Genomic DNA, 23,180 nt, shown 5'->3' on the forward strand with positions numbered 1-23,180 from the left:
TTAGGTCCAGTCGTGGCCGACTCTGGGGTTGCAGCGCTCATCTCGCTTTATTGGCTGAGGGAGCCGGAATACAGCTTCCGGGTCATGTGGCCAGCAGGACTAAGCTGCTTCTGGAGAACCAGAGCAGTGCACGGAAATGTCATTTACCTTCCCGCCGGAGCGGTACCTATTTATCTACTTGCACTTTGACGTGCTTTCAAACTGCTAGGTTGGCAGGAGCAGGGACCAAACAACGGGAGCTCACCCTGTCACGGGGATTCGAACCGCCGACCTTCTGATTGGCAAGTCCTAGGCTCTGTGGTTTAAACCACAGCGCCACCCGTGTCCCAAGCCATGTTCTAGAATGACATAAAAAGCTCAGCCGATAGAGCATGACACTCTTAATCTGAGGTTTGCGGGTTCAAGCACCACATTGGGCAAAAAATCCCTGCATTACAGAGGGTTAAATGCAGTCCCTTCCAACTCTATGATTCTAAGCGGAGCCCTGGAGCACCAGACCAAAAGCCAGTCTAGCCCAGAACTCTGTTTCCCAAAGCAGCCAAAGCCTCTGAATATCAGTCCCTGGGGAATCTAAAGGGAAAGAGGGTGGTTTCTGCTTGTGGACTTGCCAAAGGCTGCCTGTATTTAAAGTACATGGACTCCCCTGCCCCGAATCCTGGGATCTGTAGTTTGCTAAGGGTGCCAGGAATCCTAGCTCTCGGAGGGCATGCCCTGAACTAGATGGGAGCTCTGGCACAACCCAGGAACGTACACAGGATGCTCTAAAACAAAAAGCCTATCACCGTCAGCACCATTACGAAGCCAACATACAGTCCAGGTGACTTTGCCGTATTCCCTCCACATCCTCGCCGTGAATGAACCGGTAGCAGCTTTTGCCCACGAGCTCCGAGGGGGTCAAGTCCATATAATCGCTGATCCTGGGGTGGGGGTGTCAGGGGAAGAGAGAGGAAAAAGGAAGATAAATTACGGAAGGGCTGAGCAGGAGATCCATTTATTCATACGGGGCCATCTGTGCGTACAGCACCTTACAAGAAAGAGATGTGACAGAGCCCTGCCCCAAGGAGCTTACAATCCAAACTAGGCAGAGGGAAGCAACAGAAGGAACGTGGGCGGGGGAAGGAGTTAGGGGGAGGATATAGGATCAATTATCTGGACTTTGGCTCAGATACAATATGGGTGGGGGGCTGGGGGACAGGAGCAGCAAATCCAGAGGCAAAAGCAGAAACCAAGACAGGCAGAGAAATAAAGACCACAGAAAGCCACTATCTTTTGAAGTGCTGTGTGTGTAACTTCGATTTCCAACTGACTCTGGCGCCGTGACTTTTCCAGCCATCTCTTGCCAACAGATGCCCGCGTTCCCCGAGAATGGCAAAAAGCAGCCCAGGGGGCCCTGGCAACCCACCTGCTCTCGCAGTACACGATCTGCAAGTCCATGTTGACCCGGAAGACAAACATGTGGCACTCGATGCGCACCTCGCTGAGCGTGGAAGGGGGCAGGGTGTGGGCCAGCGCCACCAGCCCCATCACGCGGCCCAGCAGGGAGTGGGCGTGGGAGAAGGAGGGCAGCCGGGGGCGGAGGCGGCCCGTGACGTGGATCACCTGCAGGGGGTGAGGGAGAGCGGGAGAAGCGGGTTTGAAGGAGGGGGCACAGACAGGAGAACCTCATCATCATCATCAAGAATGGCGCATAGGAAGTCATTTAAACAAAGTATTAATCTGGAAATAATTGGGATAATCGGAATAAAATTTGGGGAATCAACATAAAATTACAATATAAAAAACACTTAATAAAATACTTAAATCCATTAATACTAATGAATACAAACTAATTAAAATATAGTGGTACCTTGGTTTACAAACTTAATCCGTTCTGGAAGTCCATTCTTAAACCAAGGCATTCTTAAACCAAGGTGTGCTTTCCCCTAGCAGCGGGGGACTCAATTTACAAATGGAACAAACTCAACAGGAAGCGAAACATGTCCTTATTCCAAGGCAAAGTTCACAAACCAAAACACCTACTTTTGCAGCGTTCTTAATCCAAGTTGTTCATAAACTAAGCTGTTCTTAAACCATGGTACCACTGTATGCTTAATTAGACAACAATTTAAAGTATCCCCGTCTCCCTTAAAAACATTAATCTTACCAGAAGGCTGCTGGCTCATGCCCGCATTCCACCCCCAAAATGGGTTTCAGAAAAGGAGGGACTCCTCCATGGAGCTATTGGGGGAATTTTGCAAGGAAAGGATCAAGTGTTTCAGTTTAGGAGCTGGGGGGCAACTTGGATGGGAAGTCATGAAAATTATGGGTTGTATCCAACATTAGGGAGAGTAGACCCAATGAACATAACTAGCTTGAGTTATGAGTAGACCCATTTTAGTGAGTCTACTCTCTGAGCAGAACTTTGTTGGCTGTAACCGTACAATGGGCATGGAGAAAGCCTTGTTTTCCCTCCCTTCCGTAATATTAGAGCGTGGAATTGCTCAGTGAATCTCAGCATATTAGATTCACTGAATGCGAAAGAACACTTCTTCACAAAAGTGTGAAATTTTTGCTTGTGGAACTCAGTGCCACAAGGCACTGTGCTGGCCAGCGACTCGGGTGGCTTTGAAAGCAGATTAAGCCCATTCACCGTGGACAGGTCTATCGAACAGCGACTAACAGTGATGGCAAAATGAAACCTCCAGATTCAGAAGGAGTCTACCTCTGAATCCCAGGTGCTTGGGGATGTAAAGGAGGGAGGGCTGCTGCCTTCATGCCCTGCTTGAGAGCTTCTGGCTGGTCCCTGTGGGAAAACGTGGGACACTGGAGTAAATGGACCTTTGGTCTGATCCGGCATGACTCTTCATTTCAAGGTTGTGGGTTCAAGTCCCACTTTGGGTGATCCCTGCATTGCAGGGGGTTGCGCTAGATGATCTTCATGGTCCCTCCCAACTACGATTCTACGATTCTATCGTCACGTGCCAGCAGCAGGAATCCTACCTCATTTTGTTTCATTTAAATCCTGGTCCAGCCACAAGCACCTCTTTGGCTCTAAGTGGCGGCTTATGTATTCTGCGCAACTACCGTATTTTTCGCTCTATAGGACGCACTTTTTCCCCTTCAAAAATGATTTCGTCTAGCGAGTTTTCCGTCTTGCGAGGCATTCGTCTTGAGGGGCACCACTGTAAATAAAGAGGAAGTAAGACCCACAGCCGGAGCGGGCGTCATTTTACCTTGTAGCCGGAGGTTTTCACGTGAAGCCCTCTCTTGGTCAGGGTGGATTTCAGACGGATGAAAAAGGAGCGGTCCAAAACGTCGCCCTCAGCAGGATGGGAGCTGGCTGGATCTAAGATACAGAGACAGGCAGGTGTCACACCTTCAATATTAGGAGCTGTTCCAAGAACATAAGCAAAGCCTGTTGGACCAGGCCAATGGCCCACATAGTCCAGCATTCTGTCCTCACAATGGCCAACCAGCAAGCAGGATTCGTACCTATACAGTAGAGGGACGCGGGTGGCGCTGTGGGTTAAACCACAGAGCCTAGGACTTGCCGATCAGAAGGTCGGCGGTTCGAATCCCCGCGACGGGGTGAGCTCCCGTTGCTCGGTCCCTGCTTCTGCCAACCTAGCAGTTCAAAAGCACACCAGTGCAAGTAGATAAATAGGTACAGCTCCGGTGGGAAGGTAAACGGCATTTCCGTGCGCTGCTCTGGTTCGCCAGAAGCGGCTTAGTCATGCTGGCCACATGACCCGGAAGCTGTACGCCAGCTCCCTCGGCCTATAGAGCAAGATGAGTACCGCAACCCCAGAGTCGTCCATGACTGGACCTAACGGTCAGGGGTCCCTTTACCTTTTACCTATACAATAACCCTGCGAAAATGTCCAGGAGGATGCCAGCGTGGTTAAACAGCTGTGTCAAGGACACCGTAAATGGTGAGCGGAATTCCTTTTAAGAAGCAGAAGTTTTTGCCAAGTTTGGACACATTAGGAACAGGAAACCAGGGAGCCAGAAGATCTTTAGATGACTTTCCATAGAATGGAGAGTTTTGAAGAAGAACGGCGCATTGTATTTGTGTGTTGGCCTTCCCCGTGGAAGATGTCCATATTTGGGCTACTGTTTTCACGCGGGGGGGGGGGGGTGAAGAGAAGCGTTTGCAGAGCTATGTCAAATAGAGGTGACAAAGAGTGAACTTTGAGAGCTAATTGACAAATCACAAACTAACAAGAAGTCAGAGCCAGATGGCATTCACCCAAGAGTCCTTAAAGAACTCAAATGCAAAACTGCTGATCTTTTAACATAAATATTCAGCGTTAAAAATCAGATTCCTTCTTCCCAGAGGAGTGGAAGGTAACCTAAGCATTAAGGAATGTGGTGGGCATTTGCTATTACAGACTCACTACCTTATTTTTTTTCTCCTAGGTATATTTGCAGGGACCATTATTAAAGCTAGTATTTTTAAGTAAATGGAAGAACAAGCCATGCTGAGGAAGAATCAGCACGGTTTCTGCAATGGGCGGTCCTGCCTCACTCTAGCCTTTTGTAATTGTTTGTGTGTCTCAAAAATCACGTGGCCAGGGGTGATCTGATAGACATGAGAGGTTGGATCAGATGCTAGTCATACTCAGATCCACTGAAATTAATGGGCATGACCAACCTAGATTAATTCCACGGGTCTACTTTGAGCAGGACTTAGCTGGAAACAATCTTATATAGCTGAACATTCCAAAAGCTCATCAAAGGCTCTTGAGCGAACGACAGTTATTGGGTAAGAAAGAGATCCTTATATGACTCAGAAACTGGTTGAAGGCCGAAAGCAGAGAGTAGGGGTGCAAAGAAGGGATGCAAGAAGAATCTGTGTTGGTACCAGCTCGACTTAACTCCTTCACAGATGCTCTGGAGTTTGTGGGAAGAACAGTGATGTGGCCAAGAGCTACATCAGATTGTTGTTGTTGTTTAGTTGTTTAGTCATGTCTGACTCTTCGTGACCCCCTGGACCAGAGCACGCCAGGCACTCCTGTCTTCCACTGCCTCCCACAGTTTAGTCAAACTCATCCTGGTAGCTTCGAGAACACTGTCCCACCATCTTGCCCTCTGTCGTCCCCTTCTCCTTGCGCCCTCCATCTTTCCCAACATCAGGGTCTTTTCCAGGGAGTCTTCTCTTCTCATGAGGTGGCCAAAGTATTGGAGCCTCAGCTTCAGGATCTGTCCTTCCAGTGAGCACTCAGGGCTAATTTCCTGAAGAATGGAGAGGTTTTAACTTCTTGCAGTCCATGGGACTCTCAAGAGTCTCCTCCAGCACCAGAATTCAAAAGCATCCATTCTTTGGCGATCAGCCTTCTTTATGGTCCAGCTCTCACTTCCATACATCACTACTGGGAAAATCATAGCTTTAACTATACGGACCTTTGTTGGCAAGGTGAGGTCTCTGCTTTTTAAGATGCTGTCTACAATGAACTATTGAAGGTCATAAAAACCAAAATCTGGATTGCACAGCCACGAAGCTCAGCTAGTCACTACCTCTCAACCCAGCCTACCTCAGCGGGTTGTTGTGGGAATTAAATGGGGGAGGGGATTATATATGCCAACTTGAGCTCCTTGGAGGAAGAAGGTCGGATACAAATGTAGTGAAATAAACAAAGAAACCCTAACCTAACCCAACTGTAACGAAACAAGCAACCACAGGAGGCTGCAATCAGGACTCACAGATCAGCCTTCATCAACCTGTTTTGGACCACAACTCCCATCCACTCCCATCAAAGCACAATTTAACCTATGGAACTGCCTGCTACATGAGGAGCTGGTTCCTGGCTTAGCTTTTTAATTGGGGGGGGGGGGAGAACCTTGACCAAGTATATATTTAATTTTAACATTCTGCAGCTCCAACGCCTACATAGGACATCAGGTCTATAAGAAATGTTTTTTCTGAGCAACCTGAACTCCTTTCATTTTCCTTCTCTCGGTTGTGGGGATCCCTGCTTCTCGCGTTTATAAAAGGGTCAGCCCTTTCGGCTGTTTTGGACAATTCCCAGCAGCTCCCAGAGTTACACAGCCACATGGGAACTGTAGTCCAAAACAGCTGGAAGGGGGTTGGGTTGGGGTGAAAGCTGTCCTAGAGGAATCTAGCTAGCCAGGCCATATTGAGAACAAGACTGCTGGATGAGACAGACCCCTCATCTGATCCCCCCCCTTTCCTCCCCCCACATTCTTATGAGAACACACTCAGGGGCAGAACGCTGATCTCGTATTCTCTTTTACTTTCCAGTTCTGTATAAATCTTTCACAAGTTCCCTGGATAAAAGCCGAGCAGGCGGATGCCAAACGAGAAAGGAGGAGACTTGAGATACCGCTTCGCTCCTCTCTCTCTCTCCCTCGGTGTCCTTCGCAGGTGTGCAAGTGGGTGGGGGCAGAGGGCAAACCGGGCACCCGGTGGCAGCCTCTGACCCGCCAGGTCAGCTTGCAGAGAAGCAGCAGGGAAGAGCTACTGGAGACTTGGTGCCTGATCCCGGGCAGCAACGTCCCATCGGCCCAATGGCGCTTGCAGCCAAGCAAGGGCAAAACAGGATCAAAGCAGCACAGGAAAAACAGAGAAAGATGCCTTGTACCGAGGCCGCATCCATACCATACTTTTAAAGCACTATGATAGCTCAGTTGGTATAATAATAATAATAATAATAATAATAATAATAATAATAGTAATAGTAATTCGTTATTTATACCCCGCCCATCTGGCTGGGTTTCCCCAGCCACTCTGGGCGGCTTCCAACAAAACACTAAAATACAATAACCTGTTAAACATTAAAAGCTTCCCTAAACAGGGCTGCCTTTAGATGTCTTCTAAAAGTCTGGTAGTTGTTTTTCTCTTTGACATCTGGTGGGAGGGCGTTCCACAGGGAGGGCGCCACTACCGAGAAGGCCCTCTGTCTGGTTCCCTGTAATTTGGCTTCTCGCAGCAAGGGAACCACCAGAAGGCCCTTGGCGCTGGACCTCAGTATCCGGGCAGAACGATGGAGGTGGAGACGCTCCTTCCAGTATACTGAGCCGAGGCCGTTTAGGGCTTTAAAGGTCAGCACCAACACTTTGAATTGTGCTTGGAAATGTACTGGGAGCCAGTGTAGGTCTTTCAAGGTGTTATATGGTCTTGGCAGTGTTATGTGGTCTCGGTGGCTGCTCCCAGTCACTAGTCTAGCTGCTGCATTCTGGATTAGTTGTAGTTTCTGGGTCACCTTCAAAGATAGCCCCACGTAGAGTGTATTGCAGTAGTCCAAGCATGAGTGTGAGACTCTTCATCTTGTGGGTTCGAGCCCCATATTGGGCAAAAGATGATCCTAGTGGTCCCTCTACAATTTTGTGACTCTACAATTCCCCTTTGAGCAGTCACGGCTTCCCCCAGAAAATCCTGGGAGCTGTAGTTTGTTCAGGGCACTGAGAATTGTTAGGAGACCCCCCTGCTCCTCTCCCAGAACTACAATTCCCAGAGTTCCCTGGGAGGAGGGATTGATTGTAAGACAATCTGGGAACTGTAGGAGGGGGAACAGGGTTAAGCCTTAACAGGCAACAGTTCTGAGGTTTCTTTGGCAAAAGCCATGTCTGCTTAGAGCTGAATCACAGCATTTTAAATTTACAGCGTGAATTGCGCCAGAGTCATTTGTTCACCCAGGTCGGTGTTGCCTGCTCTGGCTTTCCCCCAACCTGGCACTCTCCAGGTGTTTTGAACTACAACTCCCATCAGTCGCTGCCAGCATGACCCATGGCCGGGGATGCTAGGAATTATAGTCCAACACATCTGGAGGGCTTGAAATTGGCAGCCCTTGGTCTAACACTGACCGGCAGAACCCCTCCAGGGTTTCAGGCAGGAATCTTTCCCAGCCCTACCTAGAGACACCAAGGTTTGAACCTACAGCCTTCTGCACAAATCGCAGATGCTCTAGCACTGAGCTATGACCCTTGCATGGATTGTCTTCCAGCTCTGGGGAAAAGGAGTGAGCTCCACTGTTTGGAAGAGCAGAGGCCTGTTCAGAAGATTCTGTGCCTGCATTTCTGTTTGCCGTCAAAAATAAACTGGTACAAGATAAATAGACACGTAGCTTTAAAAATTAATCATGTCGGCTATTCAAAAGATTTATTTTCTACCAACTCCCTAGGGAGGGAAATGCTGGCCATGGCCAGTGGTTAGAGCTGGGGGGGAAGGGAGTAGACGGGGGTCACTGTGCTCCAATTATGCACCCAGGTCTCTCCCCCTCTGTCTGCAAGAGAAAATAGTGTTCTGAAAGAGGCTTCCTGGCTGCCTTTGCAGGCTAGATTGATTCACGATTCCAGCTTCCCACGAGAGTTTTCCTTGGGAGAAAACCCACTGGGGCCGCAAACCCACACAACTGCATGCGATGACGTTTGATCCCAGGAGCCTGAGCTGGAATACTCCAGGTTCAACCATTGCCACGGCCACAAATTCACTTGGTTATAGGCAGGGCCGTCTTACCCATAGGTGCTAGGGGTGCGGGGCACCCAGACGTCAGGCTCTCATTCCGGGGCAGAGATTTGGAGTCCGGGGATTGGGAAGAGCCGACAGCCGCTGCCGAGGAGAGCAGAGCGCATCAGAGCGCCGCAGCTCTTCTGCTGCGGGCAAGCGAGACGCTGAGGCAGCCGGCTGGCTCTGTCCTCCTGCGCACCTGGGATTGGCGGGCCATCGAGAGGCCCACCCAGCGCATACAGTTCACATGAGCAACCCAGCTTCACTCAGTCGCCACCGCCGCGGGCCCAACCGTTGTTGCACTGGGCTCTGTTTGCCCACCCCCTCCCCAGGCGCCCGGCCCCGGCCTTGCTCTGTTGCAACTGCCGCCTCGGGCTCCTCCGTTGCTGCTGAGGCTTCGACAACCTGGGGGGGGGGGCGCGCCGGGTGGATCTTTGCACCCAGAGCTGCATATGCTTAAGATGGCCCTGGTCATAGGCATGTCCTTAACCTCAGCGGCCCAATCTGCAATGTCAAGACTGCAGGGGTGGTCTACCTCGCCGGGGTGTTGTAAAGATTGCTGAGCTAATGAAGGTGAAATACTATATAGCCAGTATTATGGAAGAGGAGGAGACTGGGTGATTGGCTGCCAAAGCTGACAAAAAGAGAGAATCGGGTGGGGGTAGGCTGGTTCGGGAGCAAGTTTTAATTCATTTATAAAGGCTAGTCTACACTGGACATTGCACTGGGATGTGGGTGGCGCTGTGGGTTAAACCACAGAGCCTAGGACTTGCCGATCAGAAGGTCGGCAGTTCGAATCCCTGTGACGAGGTGAGCTCCCGTTGCTCGGTCCCTGCTCCTGCCAACCTAGCAGTTCGAAAGCACCTCAAAGTGCAAGTAGATAAATAGGTACCACTCCAGCGGGAAGGTAAACGGCGTTTCCGTGCGCTGCTCTGGTTCGCCAGAAGCGGCTTGGTCATGCTGGCCACATGACCTGGAAGCTGTACACCGGCTCCCTCGGCCAGTAAAGCAAGATGAGCACCGCAACCCCAGAGTTGGTCACGACTGGACCTTATGGTCAGGGGTCCCTTTACCTTTTACACTGGGCATTAAATGGGCTTCAGTCATCATGGCTCTTAACCAAGAAACATTTGATGAGAGCCATAAACGTCAAAACGAAATTCCCTGTCGCTGTTCCTTGGAGCCATGGGTGGTCTCCCCCTTGAAACAGATGGCTTTGCTCTAGCCCTGGAGGTGAGAGGGAGCCTCTGAGCATGCGCCAAGTGCCTGTTCCCCATGAGCTGAGCAACCACACACAGCTTCCATGCTTGCAACACGCCCATTTCCCGGTGTGCTTGAAGCATGGGCACGCAAGAAAGTAAGAATAACCTGCTGGGTCGGGCCGGTAGCCCGTTGAGTCCAGCATCCTGTTCTTGCAGTGGCCAAGCAGACGCCCGTTATGGGAACCCCACAAGCAGGATCCAACCACAGGAGCCCTCTCCCCTCTTGCTGCTACCGAGAAGGCATACCAGATTCAGAGGTCTCCGTCAGCCCAGAAGAGGAGGTGGCAGTGGCCAGGGTGGGCGCTTTCTGGCGCGTCGAGTGAGACGTCTCCGAGGGAGCCTTCAGGCCCAGCTGCTCAGCGACCTCAGGGTGGTCTCCAGGGTGGACGTAATCGAAGATGCTGCTCCCCGTCAGCTCCACCTGGAAGACAAGGAACACCTGGCTGTGTCAGGAACAGGAGCAGCATCTTTCGGGATTATTTATTTTGTTTTGCTTTGACTACGGCAGACCAACACGGCTACCTACCTGTAACTGCTCTGGGTTGCAATGCGAAGTCGCTGCCTCCAATATGAGACCAATGGCCCGTCTAGACCAGAGCTGTCCAGCCTGACTGGCAGCTGCTCTTCCAGGCTCTCAGAGAAAAGAGGTTCCTCCCCTCACCTGGCGCTACCTGATCATTTAGCCTGCCAGTGGTACCACTGGCGATGAGCCCTTCTGCATGCCAACGAGATACTTTTCCACCTTTAAAAAAGGATCCACCGTTTGGGGGGGGGGGTCAATCTCCTGGCATTGTAACTCACTCTACATGGGGCTGCCCTTGAGACTGACCCAGAAACTCCAGCGGGTGCAGAATGCCGCGCCGAGACTCCTTACAGGGTCCTCGCCACGGGATCACATTCACCCGGTGCTATACCAGCTGCACTGGCTCCCAGTGGAGTACAGGATCAGGTTTAAGGTGCTGGTTTTAACCTTTAAAGCCCTATACTGCCTAGGACCCTCGTACCTACAGGACCACCTCTCCTGGTATGTCTCACGGAGGACCTTACGGTCTTCAGACAAAAACATCTTGGAGGTCCCAGGCCACAGGGAGGTTAGGCTGGCCTCAACCAGAGCCAGGGCTTTTTCAGCCGTGGCCCCGATCTGGTGGAACACTCTGTCACAAGAGACTAGGGCCCTGCGGGACTTGACATCTTTCTGCAGGGCCTGCAAGACAGAGCTGTTCCACCAGGCCTTTGGCCAAGACGCAGCCTGACCCCCTCCTTTGGCAATCCTCACAGGACTCTAGCCCAATGGTTGCCATTAATTTGATTCTGAATTGATTTTAGAATGTATTTTAATTAATTGATTGTGATTTTATGTGAACTCTATTACTTTTATTGTTGCTAGCCGCTCTGAGCCCGGCTTTGGCTGGGGAGGCCAGGATATACAGTATATTTCGCTCTATAAGACGCACCTAGTTTTTGGAGGAGGAAACCAAGAAAAAAAATATTCTGAATCTCAGAAGTCAGAACAGCAAGAGGGATCGCTGCGCAGCCTGCATTCGCTCCATAAGACGCACACACATTCCCCCTTACTTTTTAGGAGGGAAAAAGTGAGTCTTATAGAGCAAAAAATATGGTAAATAAAAATATTATTATTATTATTATTATTATTATTATTATTCCTCAATGCACTTGGCAATCAAGCTGCAGCCTTCTTGCCCGGTGCGATGTCCCTTGTTTTGTGGCTCCGCCCTAGATTTTGGGGGAATCTGGGTGTACCGGCACATCTGCATGCAGAAGGGGCTTACCCTGCGCAAACATCGAGAAGCGGCAGCTGCATTCGGCTGCTGCCCGAAAGCAAACCCCCCCCCCCGCAGAAGCAGCTAGGAGCACACAACCCAGCCCTCTCTGTTAGCCGCCACCCTCTCCCCAGGAATAAAATAAAATAAAAAGGTAGGCCCCCACCCCCGTGACCTCCGAGCCACCCTGCCTGCCGACCCAACAGCACCTCATCAGCATGCAGCCAGCCAGGGAACCGCGCTGCCTGATTTGAATACTAAAGGTCAGCACTTCGGGTTAACGTTTCCCACATCGTAATGAATTGGGAGGGGGAGCGGACAGGAGAAAGGGATCAATAAATAATAATGCCGAGGTATCGGCAGGGTCAGGTGCATTCGAAAAGAGCTGCTCCTCATTTAAGATGCACCAGCAAAGGGCAATTTGACTGAAAGAGGAGAGGAAGGCGGAGGAAGAAGGAGGGGGCGGCGGCGGGTTAAGGGGGGGGGACACAGAAAGCAGGCCGGAGGAAAGGAAATATATTTGCTGCCCCCTCCTGCAGGGTCAAAGACCTCTAAAGAGCCGGGGCTTGTTAGCAACACACCTCTGGTCTGGCTGCTCAATTCTGTACAGCACCTGGCACCGTCTTCCCCAATGGCTACTAGCCACAACAGGGGCGCTCTGCTAATAATAATAATAATAATAATAATAATAATAATAATTTATTTATACCCAGCCCATCTGGCTGAGTTTCCCCAGACACTCTGGGCAGCTTCCAATCAAGTGTTAAAAACAATACAGCATTAAATATTAAAAACTTCCCTAAGCAGGGCTGCCTTCAGATGTCTTTTAAAGAGAAGATAGCTGCTTATTTCCTTCACATCTGATGGGAGGGCGGGCGCCACCACCGAGAAGGCCCTCTATCTGGTTCCCTGTAACCTCACTTCTCGCAATGAGGGAACCGCCAGAAGGTCCTCAGTGCTTCCATGGTTGAAGGCGGCAATGCTTCTGAATGCAGAAGGGAAGAGGGCTTGTGTTCGAATCCTGCTTGAAGGGTTTCCCAGAGGCATCTGGTTGGCCAGGGCGAGAACAGGGTGCTGGACTCGTTGGCCTGATCCAGGGGGCGCTTCTTATGTTCTTAAGGATGCATCTCCACAGCAGGAAGACGGCCACAGATTAGATTACCAAGGGAGGGGAAAACAGGCGATGCATCCGACCATCACATCCTGCTTGCAGTGTCTTGCTGAGCTGATGGGTTGAGGGCCAGAGAGCAAAGGGCTGGGCCAAGGCTGGCCCAAGACGTTCTGCTGCCAGAGGCAAATGCCCAGATCACACACACACTCCCTCTTCTGTGTGCAGAATCCGACCGGGCTGGGAGATGCCTCTTACTTCAACTCTGCCAAGCGTCCTCTTCTGCACCTGAGGGCAGCAGGGTAGCTTAAGAGATGCAGGAAGAACCTTGTGCCGCACACAACTCTGTTCCCTCCAACGCCTTCAACCAAGCAACTGCTGCCTGAAGCGGCCGCCTCCCACTACCTAACGGTTGGGCCGGCCCCAAGGAGATAAAGAACCACGTTGGCCAGGCTCAGCCTTAAAGCTGTGGTGTTGGTTGGTTGGTTTCTAAATGTAAAGGCTGAGAAAGGCAGGAATTTGGGGGGAAAGAGTGGGTGGGATTCGAGGGGGGCACAGAGATGACGGAGAGGCGTCTCCAGTGCATTTGAAGCTCATGTTTGAAGAGGGGAGAAGAATTCGGGGATGCACGAGACCCAGACAAACCGACTCCATTCCAGACCCAGTATGAGAAGGAGCTGCCCAGTAGAGTCCTGATGAAATTTAGAGTGGGATGCAAGAGTCACCTTCCCTCTACACACACACACACACACACACACAGAGAGAGAGAGAGAGAGAGTACCTGTCTTCTTTTCCTCTCACCCCCGCCCCCCGCCAGTCCCCTCTGCCTTTCTCCTACGGCCTCCGGCAAGGTCTTCTCCATCACAATTTAATGCTATATCAAAGGCTGCCTTCTCCTTGCCCGGGGTTTGCTCCAGTCTGGAATCTTTGCCAGAGAACAGGTTGAAAGTGCCCAGTTTGTAAGTGGGGGCCTCGGGGAGCAAAAATCAGCTTGAAAAGCGGAGCGGTCGCCTTGTCTCTCCCCGCGCCCTCCCCCCACCCCGCAGCTGTTCTCAGGCACACCCCAACCAGACTGTGGAAGGGGGGGGGGAAGCACAGGAAGTAAGCCACCCAAAGAAAGAAGAAGTGGGTGGGGATGAACCAGACTCAAGATTCGTTATTTACAACGGCTTCCCCATAATTATTCCGTGTACACTGAAAAGAAATCCTGAATTCCAGACAACCAGGAGGTGTGTTTTGGCTTGCAGGGTCTCTCAAGATCTTCCCAGGACCAAAATAGGAATAGGCCCCATACACATGGGCATTCGTTCTGCCACCCTTCTCTGCACGGGGGCAGATAAGGCCTAATTCTGACCCAGTTGCCTCCATGGTATATTTTCCCAGAGAAAAGCGGCCCACACCGTTTTGCAGCCAGGACGAAGTCCGAACGGCGCTGCAAGCTCTTGGCCTCCGTTCAAAACTCTTCTCTGAAGAGTTTGGTTCCTGGCGGGTTAGAGCAAAGGATTCTGGGGGCTGGAACACGGCCGCCTAAATTCCAGCACCAGAGTTGGGTTTGTGGCAAAGCGGGGTTCAGATGCCAACTCTGGGAGGCAGGTGTCACTCAAGCCAGTTTTCCCCTAGGGTCTTCTTCGCTCGAGGCGCCCTCCCCCGTCTCTGCCTCAGTTTCCCTTCCTGTATAGCTGGACTCCTCAGGAATATGAGGAATCGGTTGCCAGCATCCTCTTTCTCCTCCTCCGAAAGGGAGATGTGCTGATGGAACGAGGCAGCTGTCACTCACGCTGCACAAACTGCCGTTGCTGGGCCCGGCGCCAGCCGACTAACACCTCCTAACAACAGGGCTCTCCGCTGGGGGGGGGGGGCTGGTCCCTTGCCTCCCCTTACCCCTTCATCCAGCTCTAATTGCTTAAGGGGAAATGGAAAGTTGAAAGGCAAAAGAGGTCTCGTTCGGCACTGCGCGGAGCGAAATTGGCGCTATTGATTGGTCGGGGCCGGAGCACGTTCCCCTCTGCTGATATTCAAATCCCGCCGTCAGCCCCCTGCTTTCACATTCTTGCCTTGTTGTCAAGGTGAAAATGAAAAATAAGAAAGCTTAAAAAGAAGAGGGAAAGCTTGTGGGGTGTTATGTTGAGCGTCGAGCGACTTTCGTGCGCAGGAAATGGGGCTTGCCTCTCAAGAGAAATGGCCATGGTCGTTTTACGATTCACTTTACGAATCTGCAGCTCTTCTGCTGCTTTTATGGATGATTCCTTCACAAGAGGCTAGAGTGGGGGAGCGAAGACTTGGTTGCAACCTTTCGTCTCTGTCCCAACTCTCGAGAAGGGAGGCAGGGTCGTGCCATCGACTGTGCTCACAAACCGGCTCCTTTCGCTGTCGGCTCCCCAGGAGCACAGTTCCCTTCTCAGCTGCTTGCTACAAGAGATTTGAAACTCGAAGAGCCAAGCTCGCTTTCTCCCCTCCTCCCTCCTCCTCGCCTTTTCCTTTCATGCCACGTATTTTCAGACTGCAAGCTGTGGGAGGTGCGGGGTCCTTTTTGGCCGAAGGGTCGAACAAAAAACGCTTTAAACAAACGCGTAAGTGACACTGGGTGGAATCAGCTTGCCACCCCCTTGCGAGGTCACTCATCAAGCAGCATGGCACCTGGGACAACAGTGGGAGTCCCGGCAATGGCAGGCAGATGTTTTTGAGGGTACAAATAGGGACACGGGTGGCACAGGTGGCGCTGTGGGTTAAACCACAGAGCCTAGGACTTGCCGACCAGAAGGTCAGCGGTTCGAATCCCCGTGACAGGGTGAGCTCCCGTTGCTTGGTCCCTGCTCCTGCCAACCTAGCAGTTCGAAAGCACACCAGTGCAAGTAGATAAATAGGTACTGCTCCGGCAGGAAGGTAAATGGCGTTTCCATGCACTGCTCTGGTTCGCCAGAAGCGGCTTAGTCATGCTGGCCACATGACCCAGAAGCTGAACACCAGCTCCCTCGGCCAATAAAGCGAGATGAGCGCCACAACCCCAGAGTCGGCCACAACTGGACCTAATGGTCAGGGGTCCCTTTACCTTTACCTTCCCTTAGGCCAAACCACCTTTAACAGGGTGCTTTGCAAGGAAGATGCAGGCTGGGTGTGTGGAATCTGGGTTTTACAGTTTGCTCCCTCCTCCCTCCTCCCCAAGGTCTCCTGGAAAACATGCGCGTGTTGGGATATGGCGGGGGATGACGACGGTCTTCTCTTCTCCCTCTCTCCTAGCTGCAACCCATCAATCGCAGCTCAGAAGGAAGGCCGATCATCAATTATCAGACAAAGCATGTTTAAATTGCATCGTTTGTAGCAGAGATAATTACCACGATTAATTATTCATGCGGCAAGGACTGTGAAGTGTTTATTGGAGGGGGGGCTGGAAATCGGCAGACCAGGAAGGGGAGAGATGTTCTCTGTTGGGAGGTGGGACCCAGAACGCTAAAAAGCGTGGGGAGAGCACACCTCGCCAGGAGGCAAAGGGTGACGCTGGGGCCGGGCGAAGCCTTCGGCTCAGAAGTTTCTCATGCAGCCAGGCCCAAGGAAACATCCTGCGGAACTTGGAAGCTCGCACTCTGGAGCTTGAGCACACGAAGGCAGCCCAATTTAAGGGAGAAAGAGAGAGTCCCCAGTGCACCACACTCTCATGGATCATAGAACTATAGTGTTGGAAGGGAACCCTGAATGCCATCTAGTCCAACCCCCCGCAATGCAAGAATATGCAGCTGTCCCTTACAGGGATCACAGACATACATCTGAAGGCAGCCCTGTTTAGGGAAGTTTTTAATGACTGGTGTTTTATTGTATTTTTAATCTTTGTTGGAAGCCGCCCAGAGTGGCTGGGGAAACCCAGCCAGATGGGCAGGGTAGAAATAAATTATTACTATTACTATTATTGTTATTACTATTATTATTATCCTTGCGAAACTAAGGGCGTTTCCAAACCGCCCTGTTTGTTGAGCATTCATCCAGATTGGTTTGCAGGGAGCTCCGCTACACTGGCTATTTAATGAGCAATCATTTTGATTTCTTTTCAAGAGGAGAGTTAAACTGCTGCCGCATCAGAGCAAGTGTTATCCCACACTTTCCCATGCACCTGCCTTTAGGCGTCATTCTGGGTAGCTGAGATCATATCTCACTGCATTTTAGAAATTGTATTCGTATGTATACATTTCTTTGCCAGATTAAAGTTGCATTCTTACTCATTGTACACATTTCAGCAGCGTTTTATGTCCACTTTGGGGGGCTCTTGCCCAATCCTGTTCACTCTCCCAGAATCACTTGTGGAGTCCCAAATCTCTGGCCTCCAGATGTTTTTGAGCACAACTGCGCTGGCTGGAGCGGATGAGAATTGCCGTCCAAAACAGCTTGTAGGAGTGCAAATATCCAGAGATGTAGTGATCAGGTGGGATTGCTATGAGGAATTATAACAGATATAGAGTAAGCCATCTGTGTCAGCAATGAAAGCATTGCGTTGATTGGGTTTAAACTATTTTGATATGATTCTTGATCAATCTACACCTCTGCATCTCTGGCCATTTCCTCTACTGCTCATTTCTCTTGTCACGTACACAGCCCAGTTGCTTAGACAGGCAGGCGTCCTGGGTCCTCAAAGATAGTGGGCAAGTTTCTTTGATGTACAGTGGTGCCTCGCAAGACGAAAAGAATCCGTTCTGTGATTCTCTTCGTCTAGTGGTTTTTTCGTCTTGCGAAGCAAGCCCATTGACGGATTAGCGGATTAGCACTATTAGCGGTTTATCGGCTTATCGGATCAGCTAATAAGCGGCTTAGAAAAAGGGGGGGAAAGGGGAAAAAACCAGCAGGAACTCGCAAGACATTGTCGTCTTGCGAAGCAAGCCCATAGGAGATTCATTTTGTGAAGCACCTCCAAAACGGAAAACTCTTTCGTCTAGCGAGTTTTCCGTCTTGTGAGGCATTCGTCTTGCGGGGCACCACTGTATATTAATCTTAGGGCCAGGAAGCAGTTCTCACGTTAAGGGGATAATGGTCACTGTCCTCCTGGGCCATCCTTCTTATCATGTGTATTGCTTGTTTATTACCTCCGGGGTTGCCAGATGCTCTTCTTTGTCGTTCTGTTCTTTGTTTACCCCAGAAATATTTGTGCTTAATTAGCTTTAGTCGTTTAACTTCTCCCCACGTGGGTTTGTGGAAATGCTCAGAAGAAATCTTACGAACACTCTGTAAAAAGTTTTTTTGTGAATAAAAACGGCCTGGGCCAGGGGCTGCACATCGGACAAGCAGAGAGAGACACAATTATACGCACCCTTCCCAGAGTCTTGCTGGTTCAAGTCTCTGTGTGTATTCTTATTAATCAGAGTTCAATCCTTCCTTTACTTTGCAAACGCAACACAGCTGGAGGGCACCAGGTTGACAAAGGCTGCTCTAGCACGTCTGGTCTCAAACTCCTAAGCTAAACAAGTCAGCTTCCTTTATGCATGGGCAAAAAGGACTGTCCTCATGAGGACTACACACATGCGCTCTCTCTCCCTATTAAAATGGCAGCAGAGGTTCCCAGAAGTCTGCAAGAGCTCCCAGCTTTGCATGCTTAGAGAATACCATAGTAAGCAAATTATGGGTTGGCTGCAACCATTCCTGCCCATTCCAGCTGCCCAACGGTATCTGGCTGCAGCCTGCAAAGTATTTGGGAGCCTGTAGATTCTCCACCTTGCAGACGCCGCAGAGAATAATTTTGCCTGTTCCCAGCGCAACCCCCACCCGGCTGCATAATACTCATGCGCTATACATCTGGCCGCATGAGTGGGGTTCCCCCCCCTCTTTTATTTCCAGTCTGTGCATGTATTATTCACGTTTTAGCACACAGCTCACACAGCTCCTACCTGAGAGAGCCCAAGGTAAATAGACACCGTCTCGGAGATGTAAAGGAATTTTCCCTCCTGGTTCAGTGCAAACACAAAGCCATCCAGAGACTGTGGAGAGAGAGAGAACACAGAAACAACATTTATATTATATAGATGTGTTTCCCCACCCCCCAATTTCAAATAATACAGGCTGGTGCTTTTGCCAAGCAGAGGGGGGAAAGGTGGAAAGAAAGTTATGTGTCACACCAACACAGCTGGTCCAGGTGTAGGGAAGATTCCAAAATCAATATTATTATTTTAGTTATTAGATTTGTATTCTGCCCTTCATCTGAAGATCACAGCGTGGTTCACAGCATAAAACCTTGTTGCAAAACTCCCAGGGCATCACGTCATAGGGACTAGAAACTCTACCCCAAATCAAACCTTGGTAAATCCAATTCCTAATTTGGTTTAGTGCCCAAACAGATCCAGGGTAGCAACCCAATGCGCTAAAAATAGGGTAGCAAGCTTTAAAACAATTGATCAGAGCAGATATTAACTGCAGCTTAAAATGATCCCATTGATTAATTAATGGGTGAGACTGGATCTCGCCAGCTTCCAAGCTGGATGGCAAACAAAACATTGCAGAAGGCCTTTTTCCTTCCTTCCTTCCTTCCTTTTTTTTAATATATATATATATATATATAAACTGTTATCTGCCTCACATTTAAAGATGGGGAGGGGTCTCTCTCCTCCTCCAGAGATGATTTTACAACATGCAAACAGTGTTAGAAACTCAGCAATATAAGCCAGCCTCCAAAATGGCACCTTAAACCTAGGTTGCGGTCGCCACAAAGGAATGTCTACTTCCAAGGGGTTTGGACTAGATGATTCTCAGGGTCCCTTCCAACACTACCATTTTACAATTCTATGATGTCTGCTATATAGCTTGACTGCAGCTTGCTCTTACAACAATTCACTTGTCCCTGTATGCAAGGAGCAGAGACACACGCCATGGAAATGGAACTGGTATTAACTTTAATACCAGTTCCATTTCCATGGCGTGTGAAGGAAATCAGTCCTGAGTGCTCACTGGAAGGACAGATCCTGAAGCTGAGGCTCCAATACTTTGGCCACCTCATGAGAAGAGAAGACTCCCTGGAAAAGACCCTGGTGTCGGGAAAGATGGAGGGCACAAGGAGAAGGGGATGACAGAGGACGAGATGGTTGGATAGTGTTCTCAAAGCCACCAGCATGAGTTTGACCGAACTGCGGGAGGCAGTGGAAGACAGGAGTGCCTGGCGTGCTCTGGTCCATGGGGTCACGAAGAGTTGGACACGACTAAACGACTAAACAACAACAACATGGACTAAGGCAGAGGTTTTTAAACTGTGGTGATCAGCCTGGCACCCAGAAATCTCCACGCATCCCCAATTGGACCCACACCAGTAGCAAAATGCACCTGACGCCCTGGGGAATTTTGAACACTGCATGCAAACATATTTAAGTTCAGATCGAGGAAGCAAAATGGGGGTGGGGATAAATTACCGTATTTTCCGCTCTATAAGACGCACCAGACCATAAGATGCACCTAGTTTTTGGAGGAGGAAAACAAGAAAAAAAATATTCTGAATCCCAGAAGCCAGAACAGCAAGAGGGATCACTGCTCAGCGATCCCTCTTGATGTTCTGGCTTCTGAGATAGCTGCGCAGCCTGAATTCGCTCCGTAAGACACACACACATTTCCAATTACCTTTTAGGAGGGAAAAGGTGAGTCTTATAGAGCAAAAATTACAGTAATTTAAAACAGGAAGCACTTTCAGATTGGCTGGCAGCCGATATTAAAGACGTACCGTACTTTTCCGTGTATAAGACAAGGCTTTTTTTTACTCCAAAATAGTGTTAAAAAATGGGGGTTGTCTTATACACGGAGCGTGGGTAGGTAGGACATGTGACTGCCGCAAGCTGCAGATTGTCACAGGCGATTGGTGGCTGTGGCAAAGGCTGGTTGTATTGACTGGTGCCGCGGCAATTCTGCATGCGATTGTCAGCCACTGCTGGCGATCGGGCAGATGCTTTTTGGATTCTGCGATGCGAGCGATTGTCAGCACCTATCCATTGGGTTAGTGATTTACTGCATCCCCCCTCCCCCCCGGAAGAGCTCCAGGCAATCCTCCCCCCAAAAAGATCAACAAGTAGGGGGTATGTTATACACGGAAAAATAAGGTATGTGCAGAAAACCTGGCAATGGCAGGTTATGAAGGTAAGCTGTTGCCTTGACCAGAGACAAACCATTGGCCCATATATAGCCAGGCTTGGCCTGCTCTGGCCGGCAGCGACTCTCCAGGCGCAGGGCTCTTCCACAACTTTCCCATCCACCACAGATTGCTTTTCACGAGGACTGAACCTGCAACCTCCTGCAAGCAAGATATGCGCTCCACCATTGAGTTAGGGACTCCTCTAGCACCAGGTTAGTAGGGACGTTATGGGCTGTTTCTGAGTGGATTTCCATCTCCCTCTCCTGACTCCCAGGCTTCAGCCCCAAAAGATGAAGTCAGGCACTAATCTGCATGTGATGAAGTGGACTCTCGTTCACGGAAGCTTGTTAAACTACAATAAATGTGCCCGTTGTTAAGGTGCCACAAGGCCCTTTGTCGCTTCTGCCAAAACAGGCGGCATGGCAACACCCCAGGAACGCTATTTGCTACAGGAGAAGTACCCCATAAAATAGCTGCTTGCAAGGGCTGGGCAACATCAAGACTAGAGCCAAGTCAATACCAAAAGACCAAGAGTCACCTAAAGCAGTCCTGGAATTAAGAATATTAGGAAGTGAGAGCTGGACCATAAAGAAGGCTGATCGTCGAAGAATTGATGCTTTTGTATGCTGGTGCTGGAGGAGACTCTTGAGAGTCCCATGGACTGCAAGAAGATCAAACCTCTCCATTCTGAAGGAAATCAGCCCTGAGTGCTCACTGGAAGGACAGATCCTGAAGCTGAGACTCCAAGACTTTGGCCACCTCATGAGAAGAGAAGACTCCCTGGAAAAGACCCTGATGTTGGGAAAGATGGAGGGCCCAAGGAGAAGGGGACGACAGAGGACGAGATGGTTGGATAGTGTTCTTGAAGCTACCAGCATGAGTTTGACGAAACTGCAGGAGGCAGTGGAAGACAGGAGTGCCTGGCATGCTCAGGTCCAGGGAGTCATGAAGAGTCGGACACGACTAAATAACAACAAGAATATTAGGGTTCGTTTTGAGCAAAAAGGCATTCCTAAACCTCGTCGTAGCGAAGGCAGACTCGGAAGAGAAAGAAGAGCAGTTGTTGGTATAGCATGAGACCCTTACTCTCAGGGTGGTGGGTTCAAGCCCCACATTGGGCAAAAAGATTCTTTTTGGTTGGTTCCTTCCAACTCTATGTCAACCAACCCATCTCAAACCTTCACTGGCATATAGACGAGGTTCCAAAAGGTTCAGTACAATAAAATCGCAGCAGTATCTGCATCTAACAGTTGAAATACTGTGACGTTTGCGAATCCTCACTGCGTGTTGCAGAAACTTGGCTGCTATCTCCATCTCATCCCCATGCTGAGTAAACATTAGGAAGACTACCTTGCAATTGTCCGATGGCCACTACCTGCTAATTAACCAGCTGATTAATGAACACAAATTGAACTGTCTGATACAAAGGGCAGGGCAAAAGAACAATGGTTCTATAAAGTCTCCGAAGCCAGAGGGGTTGCCAAATAAGATATTCAGTGTTCTGGGGGGTGGGGCTTAAGACCCTGAACAGCTCCTGCCCATCTATAGCTACCCACCACTCAGGCTGCGTCCAGCACCCACTGCCAGAGGCAGAATGCCCTGGATACCAGCTGATGGGAATCACAAGCCGGGAGAGTCCTGGTGCAGCGAGATTCAGCTCGAAGGTTTCCCACGTGGGTATTTGGTTGGCCAGTGTGAGAACAGGGTACTGGACAGAATAGGGTCCCTGGCCTGGTTCAGAAGAGTTCCCTCTTACTCTCTGGTGCTGGCAGGAGCAAGATAAAATACCCCAAAACAATTGCTGAAAACCAAAAACGGGGCCTTTTCTGCAGTGGCTCCCCGTTTGTGGAATAATCTCCCCAGAGGAGTTCGCCTGGCGCCTTCATTATACGCCTTTAGGCGCCCGGTGAAAATGTTCCTCTTCAGCCAGGTCTTTGGCTAACATCCTATATCCTGTTAAATGTGTTTGTTGGGAGGGTTCTTTTGTTTGTTTGTTCTTGTTTTTATTATGCATTTTGTGGTTTTTTTTCTCTCTCGCATTTTCATGCTGTGAACAGCCTTGAGATCTACAGAGCCAAGAGCAGAGCACCTATTTAATAAATGAAAATAAATAATGAGAAAGCCTTGTAAATCTGCTTTGTTCCCAACAAGGTCACAGAAGCTAGCCTCTCTCTGGTCAGGGTTTGGGTTACCTTGACACAGAGATCTGACAGAGAGCTTTTGTGGGCGTGTTTTTCTTTTAAAGCTCAGAGTACACCTTGCATCCCAACAGAGACCTCTGGCTTAAGAAACAGATTTGAAAGTGCATATAAATGTTGACGTTATTTCTCCCTAACTAGATTTGCCTACTTTGCTTTTGAAGCCACCCAGAGTTGGTGGCGATCTTTACCTCTTAGGGGAGCGAATTAACCCTGTGCCGTGCAAAGAAATACCGTATTTTTCGCTCTATAAGACACACCAGACCATAAGACACACCTAGTCTTTGGAGGAGGAAAACAAG

The 23,180-nt window shown here is 49.9% G+C and overlaps 1 protein-coding gene across 5 annotated transcripts in view; it reads right to left on the reverse strand.

Annotated features, from left to right (window-relative positions):
• Positions 1 to 23,180, reverse strand: part of NPAS1 (neuronal PAS domain protein 1) — a 93,647-nt gene that overhangs the window by 10,481 nt on the left and 59,986 nt on the right. For all 5 annotated transcript variants that reach the window (XM_083515815.1, XM_083515817.1, XM_083515816.1 and 2 more), the window contains 5 exons: positions 18,462 to 18,551; positions 9,955 to 10,129; positions 3,213 to 3,325; positions 1,403 to 1,599; positions 811 to 917 (listed from right to left, as the gene is read on the reverse strand). In XM_083515815.1, the coding sequence (XP_083371941.1) occupies positions 811 to 917; positions 1,403 to 1,599; positions 3,213 to 3,325; positions 9,955 to 10,129; positions 18,462 to 18,551 (682 nt within the window). The remainder of the gene's footprint in view (positions 1 to 810; positions 918 to 1,402; positions 1,600 to 3,212; positions 3,326 to 9,954; positions 10,130 to 18,461; positions 18,552 to 23,180) is intronic.

Source organism: Podarcis liolepis (assembly GCF_965112155.1).
Source record: "Podarcis liolepis genome assembly, chromosome: 7".
In the NCBI taxonomy this organism is placed as follows: domain Eukaryota; kingdom Metazoa; phylum Chordata; class Lepidosauria; order Squamata; family Lacertidae; genus Podarcis; species Podarcis liolepis.